The sequence below is a fragment of the Thamnophis elegans genome, chromosome Z (assembly GCF_009769535.1).
Source record: "Thamnophis elegans isolate rThaEle1 chromosome Z, rThaEle1.pri, whole genome shotgun sequence".
In the NCBI taxonomy this organism is placed as follows: Eukaryota; Metazoa; Chordata; class Lepidosauria; order Squamata; family Colubridae; genus Thamnophis; species Thamnophis elegans.
In genome coordinates, this window is record NC_045558.1 from 87,738,247 (window position 1) to 87,752,304 (window position 14,058).

Genomic DNA, 14,058 nt, shown 5'->3' on the forward strand with positions numbered 1-14,058 from the left:
GATAGTGTAACATATTTTAAGGTGAAATGCATGCATTATACAGTAACGACGGAGTTCTTGAATGGCAGCAGAACACTTTTTTGTGGTAGTGAAGGTAAAGGCAGAACCTTCCACATTCTATACACACTCTCTGCTGTAGCAAGTTTTGTTTACATTTTCTTTAAAAGGCTATGTAACAAGACATGACATGTACGCGTACACGTTGCATTACGCACAATGCTCGAATACACGCGGGAGCAAAAATTAACGTGGAAGTGGTCACTCCTTAGAAAGTAAGGAGGGAGAGAGGAGATACGGTTCTTTTTTTCTACAGAAAGTTTCCAAAAGGATCGAGCTTTTCTCCCTCCCTCTCCTTCCCCCACCCCGTTTGCAACGTGTTGCAATTTCGTTTAGTATCGTCCCGGTTGCCAAACCGCTGAAAGTTTGCCTCCACTTTGGAAGTCTTAAAGAAAGCTTTCCTCCCTCACTCCCCCCCGCCCCTTTTCCCTTCCGCCCACAACTGGCTGGGCAGCCAGTGGGGTTCGTGACGCAGCGTCTGAATTCTTATAGGGCAGGGAGGGGCTTGGGGGGCTCTCTTTTTTCTCCCATCTCCCCGTCTTTCTCTTCCATCACCTTCCTAACGGGAGGAGAGTTTGGAGGTGGAAAGCTACTGCGTCCAGACAGCGCGGCGACGGGGAGCCGGAGGATCCAAGAGGAGAAAGAGGAAAGAGGACCCAACGAGCCTCCTCGACTTGTCTTCTCACCTCGTCCGAGATGAAGCTTTTCAGACCCCTCTCTTCAACGCGGCCTCGCCTGCTAAGTTACACCCTGGGCATCCTCTTCATCCTTGTGGTCGGACTCTATGCTCTTCCTTCAGGTATGCTCCCCCCCCCACCTCTCTTTCCAAATTTGCGGTGTTGTGAGATGGGTGTGGGTTGGAGAGAAGGCGATTGTAGCACACCCTGCATTTCTTTTTTCTTTTTCTTTTTAAAGGAGTAGGATTCGGAGTCCCCACTAATTTAGCAAATTTCCCCACCATTCCTTCTTCCTTTTTGTTGGACAGTTGTTCGGCCCTTGGGGGTGTGTGCCTGCGAGTGGTAAAGGAAGGGGAGACCTGAATGAAACCAGATGTGACTTGGAATGGCAAAGGGAGGGGACTGGTTGGCGTGAACGACAGGCTGTTTTTTTAAACTTGCTTCTCTTGCCCCTCTCCAACAATAACACCAGCAACAAAAGCCATCTATAGTTGGAAGAGTTGTTTCCAGAGTTGCTTTGCATTTGAACAAATTCTCTAGGAAGGGAAATTGGCACATAAAACTGCAATCCCAATACTCAGACTTAGATTTGGGAATTTCACTCTAGGACAACTGCAATTCAGTTCTGCTGCTCTCAACACGTCCAGACATAATAAAACCCATATACAGTATGCCTGTCAACCTTTATAGAGAATGCAAGAGTTAATTTTATTTATTTTATTTATTAGATTTTTACGCTATATTATTTTATATGTAACTCAAGGCAGGAAACATACATATTACTTCCTCATTCTATTTCCCCCACAGCAACAACCTTGTGAGGTAGGTTGGGCTGAGAGAGAATAACTAACTAGCTTTCATGCCTGAGGGGTATGTAGAATTCAGAGTCTCCAGTTTTTAGACCAGCACCTTAATCACTACACCAAACTAGCTCCCCCCACAAAACAAAGAGTTGGCCAAACACATTAAAATGTTACCCATTTGTGCTGGAGAGGAAGGTAGAGGAGAGATATGGATTCCAAGATTTGTATTAAATTATCAATGTCTGTTTAATCCGTGTCCCCTTTATTTTTTCTTGCCAAAGTAGGGGGAAATTTAATAGACTAATCCAGAGACAGAGCAATCACATTTTAAAAAAAAATGCTTTTGCTCTCACTTCAGCTTTTTACTGATGAATTAATTGATGAAAACAACAGCATTGCAGTGTGATGCATATCTAAAATTACCCACGATCTTATTTGTTGCAAAGACTTGAAATAATAACAGGTTAACATATATTACAATTTAAAGGAAGAGAATCAATTTGCCATATCTATTTAAACATGTGACTTTGCCATTATTGGACAGATCTGACTCAAAATAAGAAGATTTGTAGCCATGAATGCCATACCAATTTACTTTAAACCAGTCAGAAATGGCTTGTATGCAAAGTTGTAGAAAAACCAAGTTGTTAAACAGGAAGTCCTGGGACATGATCACCCAAACTGCGATCATGTGACTGCTGAGATGGCTGGAACGTCAAGAACCAATTGTAAGTACTACTTGTCAGAGCCATGCTAAGTTTGAATGGTCACTGAAGGAATGGGAACAAGGACCTCCTGCTTTCATAGCAATTAAACTAATATTCTGGTTTCACTACACTACACTACAGCACAAAAGAATAGTATGAACTTTTTTTGTCTAGCACCTCTGATCATTGATCATGCTGGTTAGATTGATTTTTCTTCAGAAAATCAAGAGATATATCCCTTTCCCCCTACTATCCACTCTTCTTTGAGTAGCCTTTTTTTGCTATTGTTCCAATTGTCAATCCCTATCCTGTTTCTCTTGAATTTTTTTGTCAGTGTGCAGTGTGACTATTTTGAGACAACTCAGGAGCAAAATGCAGTAAACAGGTTTGTCTTTCAAATAGTGGTTTATCTACAAGGACTATATACGTACATGTACTAGGCAAAGTCAGGCAATCAATCATCAACTATAGCACAGAAGCACACATAGAGAGAAAGATACGCCCTCAAAGGGCCTTTCTTATATTACAGCTTCTTAAAGCGGTAGCAGTCAAGTAACCCTGCTGGCTCATTGTTACTATTGCATCATCGTTACAGTATTACAACATTACAGCAGCTGGTCAGTTATTAAATCATTATCCCAGTGATGAAATTCTATTTTTTTCCTACCGGTTCTGTGGCTTGATGGTGAGGAGGTCATGTGCCATCACTCATGGCAAGTCATACCCACAGAACCGACAGAGAGAAGCCAAACCTTTCTCCCTCCCTTCACACCATCCCTCTGTTGCCATTTTCCTGGCTTGGTCCAGCCGAGAACGGCACCGGCATACAATGGGGTTCGCATGCAGCCAAAAATGGCCGGCGGCTGGAAGCTTCTTGGAGCGAAAGGTAGCCAAGCCTCGTCATGCCCCCTCCCCCAAACTGTGAAGGTAGGTGAGCGAGGCTAGTGGGCGGTAGCTCTGGGACAAGGCTGGAGCTGGGGAATGGTGAATTCCCTGATCTGGCCGAGGTGGACAGTGAGTGGGCGGCGGTTCCAGGGCCCCAGGGAATGGCATGTCTGTGGGCCCCAGACCCAAGGTGAAGGGTGAGTGGGTGGCATGCATTGCTTACCTTTACTGAACTGAACGGGCAAGACGACTGGCAAGGCAATTAGCTGGGCTGTGCGGCAAAGGCAACATATATAGGGCAGGGGTGGGTGTGCAGGGCGAACGGCTGAAAGGGGCAAGTGAGCGTCTGGAAGAGGTGAGTGGTGAGTGGGCGGGGGCACCAGCAGTGGTTTTTACTGGTTCGGTGAACCGATTCAAATTGCCCCTTCCAGTTTGCTCAAACCGGTCCGAACAATGAAATGCACAGGTACAATATAGGTGGTACCTTCCTCAATAGAAGTAACTGTGAGAGGGATCTTGGAGTCCTAGTGGACAACTATTTAAATATGAGCCAGCAGTGTGCAGCAGCTGCCAAAAAAGCCAACACAGTTCTAGGCTACATAAACAGAGGGATAGAATCAAGATCACGTGAAGTGTTAATACCACTTGGTAAAGCCACACTTGGAATACTGCATTCAGTTTTGGTCGCCACTATATAGAAAAGATGTGGAGACTCTTGAAAGAGTGTAGAGAAGAACAACAAAGATGATTAGGGGACTGGAGACTAAAACATTTGAAGAATGGTGGCAGGAACTGGGTATGCCTAGCTTAATGAAAAGAAGGACTAGGGGAGACATGATAGCAGTGTTCCAATATCTCAGGGGTTGCCACAAAGAAGAGGGAGTCAAACTATTCTCCAAGGCAACCTGAGGGTAGAACAAGAAGCAATGGGTGGAAAGTAATCAAGGAGAGAAGCAACTTAGAATTCAGGAGAAATTTCCTGACAGAACAATTAATCAGTGGAACAGCTTGTCTCCAGAAGTTGTGAATGCCCCAACACTGCAAGTCTTTAAGAAGATGTTGGATAGCCATTTGTCTGAAACGGTATTGGGTTGGACTAGAAGATCTCCAAGGTCCCTTCCAACTCTGCTATTGTATTTTGTATTCTGAAGTGAAGGTTGGCTATGACCAGAGAGGAGGATATATGCATATATCTCCCAATGCTTCTCAAACATACCTCTGATAACATTTGTTAACAGTTATCTGTCTTTGCTACCAAAGTAATTTATGATGAAGCATTATACCATTTCTACCGGTAGAAACTGTTTAACAAGGATAAGACTTTTTAAAATATCAGTACAATGAACAATAACTTAAGTTTTACTCACAGGCAAAGAGGGAGAGATGAAGGCAGCATTGGAGAAAAAAACTGCTGGTGATCTCAGAGCATGATTATGGTTTGTTAAGTATTCTTGGATATTGCATAATGATAATCTATTCCCCACTCCCTGGTCAAATTGTCCTTGAGTCACAGTTGATAGATATGGTCAGTTTCTTTTTTATAAAAAGAAATTTATTTATTTATTTTAATTATATTAATTAATTATTTATTACTTATTAATTTATTTGCTGCCCATCTCATAGCAAATGGCTCTGGGCAGTTTCCTGAATAATAATAGCCTCAACTAATTAATCATTGTGTGATCATTCATATTTAGGATTCAGAACTTTATAGTGTGTCTGAATACTAAATATATACTGTATTTTTCAGAGTATAAGACACACTTTTTTTCCTCAAAAAAGAGGCTGAAAATCTGGGTGTGCCTTATACACCGAATACAGCATTTTTTGCCTCCCGAAACCCCGCCCTTTCACCAAAATGGCCATGCATAGCCTTATGGAGGCTTTCAGAGAGCTTCTGGGAGCTGGAAAAGGCAGAAATGAGTGACAAAGAGGCTCCCCCAGCCCCCAGTAGCACTCTATAAGCCTCCATAAGGCTATGCATGCAATTTTTTTGATGAAAAACGAGCCCATTTTCACAAAAAACTGGCCATTTTTTGCTTGTTTTTGCCCCCCCCACCCCCCAGGAGCACTCTGCAAGCCCCTCCCCCCCGGGCTATTTTTGCCTTTTTTTGGAAAAAAACCCAGGTCTGTTTTCACGAAAAACGGGTCGTTTTTAGGAGGTTTGCAGAGTGCAAAAACTTTTTATTTTTATTTTGGAAAGCTCTTTAACTATTGATGAGAATTACATTGATCAAGTGCTATGCCAGCAGAAACAAGTCTTAGGTGCTGCAGATTGTCAGCGATTTCCTTCTCCAGCACAGGGATAATTATATCTGGAAACATCTGCCTACTCTCTCCCTCTCCCTAACTACCTACTGTATCTCTCCCTCTCTCTCCCTCCCTCCCTCCACCTACCTACCTACTCTCTCTAACTCCTATCTACCTACCTACTTTCTCTCTCCCTATCTACTGTATTTCTCTCTATCTCTTTCTGTTTCTCTCTCTCTATCCCTCTCCCTACCTACCTACACACACACACTCTCCCTACCTACTGTATTTCTCTCTATCCCTCTATCTACCTACCTACTCTCTCTCTTTCCCTATTTACTGTATTTCTCTCTTTCTCTCTCTATCCCTCTACCTACCTACCTACACATTCTCTCTCTCCCTACCTACCTACTGTATTTCTCTTATCTCTCTCTATTTCTCTCTCTATTTCTCTCTCTCTCTCCCTTTATCTACCTATCTACCTACTTTCTCTCCCTACCTACCTACTGTATTTCTCTTTCTTTCTCTCCCTCTCTATCCCTCTATCTATCTACCTACTTTTTTTAAAATTTGCCTCTTCAAAACCTTGGTGTGTCTTATACTCCGGTGCATCTTATGCTCAGAAAAATATGGTATGTATAAAAAATAGATAGGAAGAAAATAAAATGAGCATTTAGTCATTGCTATGCTTGGCCCTCAAAAGAAGTGGAAATTCAAAACTATAATATTATTTCAATTTACATCTAAATCTATTCATTAGGTCTTGGTGAAGTCTGTGATCTCTCAGGATCACAATGTACAGTAACAAAAATCAAGACTTTGTTTTGACTCTGAATGTTCTACTGATAGCCATGGTCAGAGAGATGCATTCATCATGGACCAGCCAGGCTTCTTCCATAAATATCTATAAAACATACCTATTGTGCTATTCCATTTTGGACATTATGCAGAATGCAGAAAAATAGTAGACCAAAGAAATTAAAAACATCAGATAAGGAAACATAGCTAAAACTAGTTTATACTAACACCCAGTACCCTGAGACTGCAGACCTAATAACAAAACCAGGTCACGAGGGACTTATGGAAAATAAGGGAATGGAGTGGAACTCTCTTGAGAGGGGAGAATGTAACAAAAGGCTTTATTAATTTATCTGTCTGTTCTAGCTTTTTGCCATCTACGTACAACCTGAACTTGTTCAATCCCTTTTACTTGTTTCATGTAGTATTTCTCAGATGTAGGCTTTTTGTTGAATCTTGTAATCTGTCTTGAGATTCACTGCAAGCTGTTCAGTTATCTGCTATACCGCATCATCTTCATAGAAAAATAGGCATATATTTTTGTTCTCAAACAGTATATTTCCACTATCATCACAGTATCTCATACACTTTGTCCACAAATATATTATTAAGGGGACATCATACATTCTTGTGTTACTTCCTTCTTAAGATTGAACAATTTTCTAAGCATGGTTTGTTCTCTCATGTTTTATTTCCATCATATGCCATGATGATTGTCTTCAGCATTCAACTTCACATTGCTGATTCCCTAATTCAATCCTACTGTCTTCATCATGTTTTCTTTAAATCTAATTTAAATAAATGAATAAATATTTCTCTGTATACATTGCTATATATAGATGTACCACATCTAAATTACTACCGTGTTTCCCCAAAAATAAAATCCCCCCAAAATAAATCCTAGCCAGATTCTCCAAGCCTGTGCTTAATATAAGCCCTACCCCAAAATAAGCCCTAGTTAAGCCTCACCCACTCCATCCCACCATCTGGTTGCTTGCAGCCGCAACAAGGCAGGAGCGCTTGTGACACTGCCATGAGGTGAGGCGTAGGTGGTGGCCTCCGCAGCTAGGCCACTCCCCACTCAGCGACCTCCCCCCACCCATTCAATGCTGCCCGCCCTCCTGCCTCTTCCCTTCCACTGCCCTCCTGAGATGGACTGCCATGTTATGGAGGAGGCTTGGTCCCATTACCCGATCCCCCTTCACTGTTTCAGAGCCAGGGGGAAAGTGACATTGAAAGGCCATTGCCAGCACTGTGCATCAGCTACGTCTGCTGCTGGAGGGACTTTCTTGAGTCCCTCCTGCCCTCCAGATCATATGCCCAGCGGTGACCACTGTCTCCTCCTCCACCTTCCACTTCTGTCCTGTGGTGCCACCTCATGCTGCCTGGTCCCTGTTCATTATTTCAAAGGCTCTCATGTTTTATTTCCATCATATGCCATGTTCTGGAGGCCTGCAGCTCTACTGCTGCATTTCAGTAGATGGCTGGCTTTGCCTTGAGTCAGGCCTGTTTCAGCGCCTAGAACTTTTAAGGGTTTGCCTTGCTACCTGCTTTCCAGATCCGTTGTGTTTCTCCACCACTGTGGATCTGGAGACCTTCTCCAAAGCATTCCTTCACTAACTGGCTTTCCAGCTCCATTGCATTTCTTTACTGCCGCAGAGCACCACTGCCCAGCTCCCGTCGCTTCCCCAAGGCATTCCTTTGCTAACCTGTTTTCCAGCTCTGTTGCTTTCTCTGCCGCCGCATTTAGGGCAAAAAAGACATTTGTGGGACTAAAAAAAAAAAGTCCAATCAGACCTTCCAACTTCTCAAAAAAACAACAACCCCAAAATTGGAAGATCTGACTGAATTTTTTTCTTTTAGTCCCAAAAACTACTTTTGTTGCTCTGCATGTGGTGGAAATGGCAGCCCTGTTTTACCGGTCTGCATCACTCTGCATCTCCCTTCAAAGGAGGAACACAATGCTGGAAGGAGAAGTGGCAGAAAATGGGGCTGGCATTTCTAGACACGAGGCAATGCAGGCCAGTGAGAAGGTGAGGACCAGCGATTGCTGTGCAGTGCAAGGAAGGAAGAGAGAAAGAAAGGAAGAGAGCACACCGCTGCCAGCCCTTCCTCCCTCCCTCCCACCCTCTCTCTCTCTCTCTCTCTCTCTCTCACACACACACACACACACATACACACGTTGGATCGGTACTTGCTCTCTCGCTACGGTGGCGGCTGGGATAGTTCCACTTCTCACTCAGCCACTTTCCCTCCTTCTTCCTCCCCCTCCTCATTCCCTCACTCCACTTTTCCCTATTGCAGTGCAGCATCCAGGATCTACTTTGACAGCGGTGTGATTTGGGGGGATGGTCTCAGACCACAGTGGCAGAAAAGGCAGAAATCAATCCCGTCCACCAGGCCAGCCTGGGGGTGGTGGGATCAGAAGCCGAGCAGCGCTGAAAACAGCTGAAGGTAGTGTTCAAGCCCTGGAAGATTGTTTGAAAGGCACAGAGTTGCCTGCAATTCTTGTTACTGGGAGAAGCTGTGTGTTGCTTTCAAGTACACACTTTCCACAATCTTTCAGGGCTTGATTACGCAAAGGTAACCCATCCAGAGTAAAAACTTTAATAGCACACTTTCAGCTGTTTTCGGTGTTGATGACCTGGCTGAGGGGCCCTCTGGTAAGCTGGTGCGGGGCACATGGGGCAGCTCCTCACCTCTCTGCCTTGTTTTGTCCTCCACCCCCCCCCACCGCCCCACTTAGTGGCCACAGCACTGGTGCATTGCTCAGTCTCCTGTTTCGTTGTGGCAAGGAAGGAGAAGAACCAAGCGGCAATCCTGCACAGGGCTGCTGGAGCTGCCGCCATGAGGGCAGAGACAGTTGTCAGCACATTGATGGCCTGGCTGCGGGGCCCTCTGGTAAGCCACTGCAGGGCACATGGAGCAGCTCCGCACCCCCTGCCTCACTTCATCCTCCATCCCTCCACCACCTGGCTTCGTCTGGCAGCCTCCCGCCTTGCCTCCTGCTCTGCTGCAGCTGTGAAAAAAACTCCCCTGAAAATAAGCCATGGTGCTTATTTTGGCAACCAGAAAAATATAATACTGGGTCTTATTTTCAGGGAAACAGTATTATGTGGATCTGCTATTGAAGTATTTTGCAAATTCAAATTGTACAAAATGTGATTTATAATTTTAGCTGGTTATTGGAAGCAGTTACAGCATAGCCAAATGTGTATCTCTTAGCTTTGATGAGTTTATGAGCCTATTCAAAGTCTACTTATGAGCTGATGTCCAAATTTCTAAATAACATTTCCAATTCACTTTGAGGGTTTATTTGGCACTGTTTAACCTTCAGTAGTTTTGTGTCAAAGGTGCAACATTTATAAAGATTAACTCAACAAATGCCATTGAATAATTTTGTCACCGGCTTGAAGAGTTTCTCTTGGTTCAGAGACTTTCCGATGTCCCTGTGATCAGTAAGATGTATTTTTCCCGTTCACCGTCTCTACAAGATGGTTTAGGTCTGTTTGGACCACCCAGAGGCAAAAGTGTTGACTGCGATCTCACAGCATTGAGATCGCATATTGTGTTGTCGCAACTTCGGCTCCTCTCTCCTCCAGTTTCTTCTTAAAGTATAATTCCAAGAACTACACATCATTTTGTTGTAGAGTCTGTCTAAAGATTAAACTTGAATAATTATTTCCCATGATTTGGAAACTATGCTTCTGTTGGTGCAGCCTGAAATTACATGATGCATGAATAACTTTGAATTTATCCCTGTTAAATTAGTTATTTTTAGCCAATTCCTTTAATATATAAAGGTAATTTTAAAACTAATTTCAATGGTATCCATATAATTTGGGAACCTCTGTAAAGCATTCCAATTTGATTATGAGTTACTAATAAGCATATATATATATACACACACACACACACACACACACACACACACACACACATACATACATATATACATATATATATATATACACACATACATACATACATATATAAATACATATATACATACACACACACACACATATATAATGTTTTGATTAGATATAAAAGGCATCTTTTAAATAAAATATTTTTGTTCAGAGATATGACAAAACTTAAAGACTCTTTCAGAAGCACTGCTAGACATTTATAAGAATCTTTTTCAGTGAATCTGTTTTGCCCTAAGTTGTTGCTATAACGAGCAAATAATTATTGAAAGTAAATATGGAGATAAAAATGAGTGTCCATTTAAAAATGTAGCAGATTTCTAGGATTGTGTAAAAGTAAACAAGCTTATCCTTTTTAAAAAAAATTAAAATATGGATTTAAATTTGTTTTAAATTTACATTTTATTTTAATAAGTTATAGGGTTCTACCATTGTTTTGTTAAATGCTTAAACATTAATTTTTAAAAGCAAGCTATTTATTTATGTTTTACTTAATCCCAACCCCAATTAAGTGATTCATTTTATTAATGTTTGGTGATATTGCACAAATCAATTTATTGTTTTAGGAGATTGTGGCATTGCAAAGTTTGAAAACTCCTGGCCTAGGCGTTTTTCTGAGATGCCCTTATGGCTTTTGGTTTTCATTCCTACAAGAAAGGCAGCTTTGTTCTGCCAGAATGAATCGTAATGCTGTCACTCCAAGTTGATGAAGGTGGAAATGCAGATGGGCTTTGATTGATTTTTGTTTAAGTTCAGGGATATGAATAGAAGGATGAACAGCTCCCCATTAATTTTTATTGTAAACAGGAGACGGGACACTAACTAATTTAAGGAGGAAGGCTTTGCTTTTTGAAGCAAAATAAAGGCTATGTTATAGCTATAAATAATTAACTTGCATGTGTGTTGGAAGATGGTTTAATTCCTGAAAGAAATGACTTGTGAGGAATGATTGGGGGGTGGGGGTGGCAGAGGAAAACCATGTAATCTATATGCCTTTGCCTTTCATACTTGTGTGTGAGAGAAAAGACTAAATGTATTCAGTAGCAACATGTCAGCAGGAAAACTGAAAGGAGATTGCTGACACCATTCCTATCAAGAGCGCAGCAAAGGTTTCCAGGTTGAAAAGGCTCTTAGAATTTCTATCCTGAAGAAGGGCCCAGGCCCAAAGAAAGGCAAGAAAAGGTTCTCTTGGTCTCCATAAAATCTCACAGAATATGGAAATGCATTCTTTTCCCATACAGGTATTTAAGAAAGGATACATTTATATACCATATTTTTTGGATTATAAGACTCACCAGAGTATAAGACGCATGAAAATTTTGAAGAGGTAAATTAAAAAAAAAGTTTTTGCCCCAAGGAGCACTCTGCAGGCCTCCCAAACCCTCTGCATGCCATGTTTTTTTTGTGAAAAATGGACTATGCAGGGAGTTTGGGAGGCCTGCAAAGTGCTCCTGAAGGCTGGGGAGGGCAAAAACGTAACTCATGGGGGGTTTGGGAGGTAAAAAACGGGGTGTGCAGAGGAGGTGGGAGGCCTGTAGAGTGCTCCTGGGGGCCGGGGAGGGCAAAAGCGAGGAAAAAATGGGGCATGAAGAGAGTTTGGAAAGCTTGCAGTGCTCCTGGGGCTTGGGAGGGCAGAAACACTCCTATTTTGTGAAAAACAAGCCCCTTTTCACTCATTTTTGCTCTTCCCAGCCCCCAAACCCTCTGTGTGTCCATTTTTGCAAAACAAAAAGGGATGCACGGGGATGGGGTTTCAGGAGGCCAAAAATTGTGTATTCAGTGTATAAGATGCACCCAGATTTTCACCCTTTTGGGGGGGAAAGGTGCGTCGTATACTTCAAAAAATATGGTAGTTTAGGAGATTGTATATTCCTTCCTCCTTTTTAGGCAGATTTGAGTTTATATTCCTATCTTTTCCTGAGGAAAACCAAAGAGGATTTTGACACTTTAGATCTGTTCCCAGAGGAGGCTGTCAGGCCTCATTATGTTTCTGGAGTGATAAGCCATCTTCTCTAGAAGATGACTTAACATCTCTTTGTACTGACATGTAAGATTGAGAAGGAGAATTTAGTTGTGGATGATCTAAACAAATGTCTACTCTGTCTCCCAGCCCTTTCTCATCCTGCTATGGAAACTCAAGTCAATTCCTTAATTGAAAGGTGATTGGAAAGTATTTCTTTTCTGAGCAGAAAATGCAATAGATTAGAATAGAAATTATAGAACATCAATAGAGATTTTTCTTAAATTTGGTGATGCGTTAAACCTCCAAGAAGCTGTTGTTCTTCAATTCTATAATCTTGTCCAGTGAAGATTTTTAAACATTGGAAGATTTTTAAACATGGAAGAGAAATACAATTCTTTTGAAACAAGGGCCATGGAGGGTAGGGGAAAATTAAGTTGCTTTCCATGTGTGAAGACTTGAATCCAGATCTGGCAGTGTTTATTTACTTTAGAGCAGAGTTTCTCCATCTCAGCAATTTAAAGATGTTTAGAGTTCATGCTGCTGGAAATTCTGGAAACTGAGCCTTAAAGTTACTAAAGTTGAGAAATGCTGCTATAGAGCAGAGAGAGGCAGTTTTATGCTGTAGAATTGATTTTTTTTTAGTATCATTTCAAGGGAAGAGAATGGGATTTTCAGGCTATTTTTTCTTCTGATTTAATAGTTCTAGACTCTAGAGCTTCCAGTTGCCTGTTCCTCATTACCAGGATATTTAGTCTGTGATCCCCAAATATCTCTCTAGGTAACTTTAAAGTATAATTATTAATTAAGAATAATAATTAATAATGAAAAATAACTATTTTTAATGTTGGGGCTTTGATATGCTCTCTTTCTTCATGACCATTTGGGATGCATGAATAAATAGTAAATTCTATACAGATCATAACACTGTTTTGAAAAAGTAAATTTATACATGGATATTTAGATACTAATCAGTAAAACCTGGGACACTTCTCACCTTATTGTTACAAACTGACAGTTAACATAAAATAGGTTTTACAAGAGGACTGGGAGTTGCTGTGGATCTTCTTTTTCAAGAAGGATCTACAAAGGATGATGTATAATTACAATCAATGCATCTAAAAAAGCAGAAAATAAAAATAAAACAAGGCAGAGCAGTATACCTTATCTCCAATTCTAATATGCAATTTATATAGAATTATAATCAAATACAGGTAGTCCTTGAGTTACGAATGTAATGGTGCCTGCCAAGTATATTCGGAACTGGAGGATTCGTAGGAGTGAATTATATAGCTTGACTGTGATCACTCCCTGCTTTTCCCTACGCATTCACTTATCAAATACACAGGGCACATGAACTATCTCAGGGTGGGGAAAGCCATGGGGGGAGGCTAGTGCTTTCCCCACCTACTGAGATATTTCATACTTCACCCCATCCGGGTCACTTACTTTATGTAGATCTTAACAATCACGGAGCTATCCATACTCCACCTTCTCTGCTACAGTTTTGCTTTGAACAAAAGCTTGTTGAGGCTTACAGGGACGAGATATTGTGTTTCTGTAGGCTCCAGTCATTTTTACAAAAAGTCTTCGCTGCTGTGAATGGAGCCCAGGAAGGGCTCATGTGTCCATCCAGGCCTCCGTTTTCAGCAGCAAAGACTTGAGAAAAGGCCTTTGCTGCGGCGAACAGAAGCTTCATTTTCAATGGCAAAGTCTTGAAGAAAGGCCTTTGCCGCTGTAAACAGAGGCCCGGAGGGATGCATGTGTCCCTCCTGGCTTCTGTTCTTGGTGGTTTTTGCAAAAATGACCAGAGCCTATAGCAGTGATGGCAAATCGTTTTTGGCTCACGTGCCAAAAGCGGGGGAAAACATGGGTGTGTGTGTGCATGGGTATGCCACACCCATAATGCAATGTGTGACCCCAGCGTGCATGGACGCATGACTGGTGCTCTCCCCCATTTTTTGCATGCTTTTTTCGCCTTCCCCACGCTCC

At 41.9% G+C, this 14,058-nt stretch overlaps 1 protein-coding gene across 1 annotated transcript in view; it reads left to right on the forward strand.

Moving 5' to 3' along the window:
- Positions 1 to 507: 507 nt before the first annotated feature.
- MRC2 (mannose receptor C type 2) overlaps positions 508 to 14,058 on the forward strand; it is an 89,719-nt gene continuing 76,168 nt past the window's right edge. Inside the window, exon 1 of the mRNA XM_032237791.1 lies at positions 508 to 856. Coding sequence (XP_032093682.1) covers positions 754 to 856 — 103 coding nt within the window. The 5' untranslated portion in view covers positions 508 to 753. The remainder of the gene's footprint in view (positions 857 to 14,058) is intronic.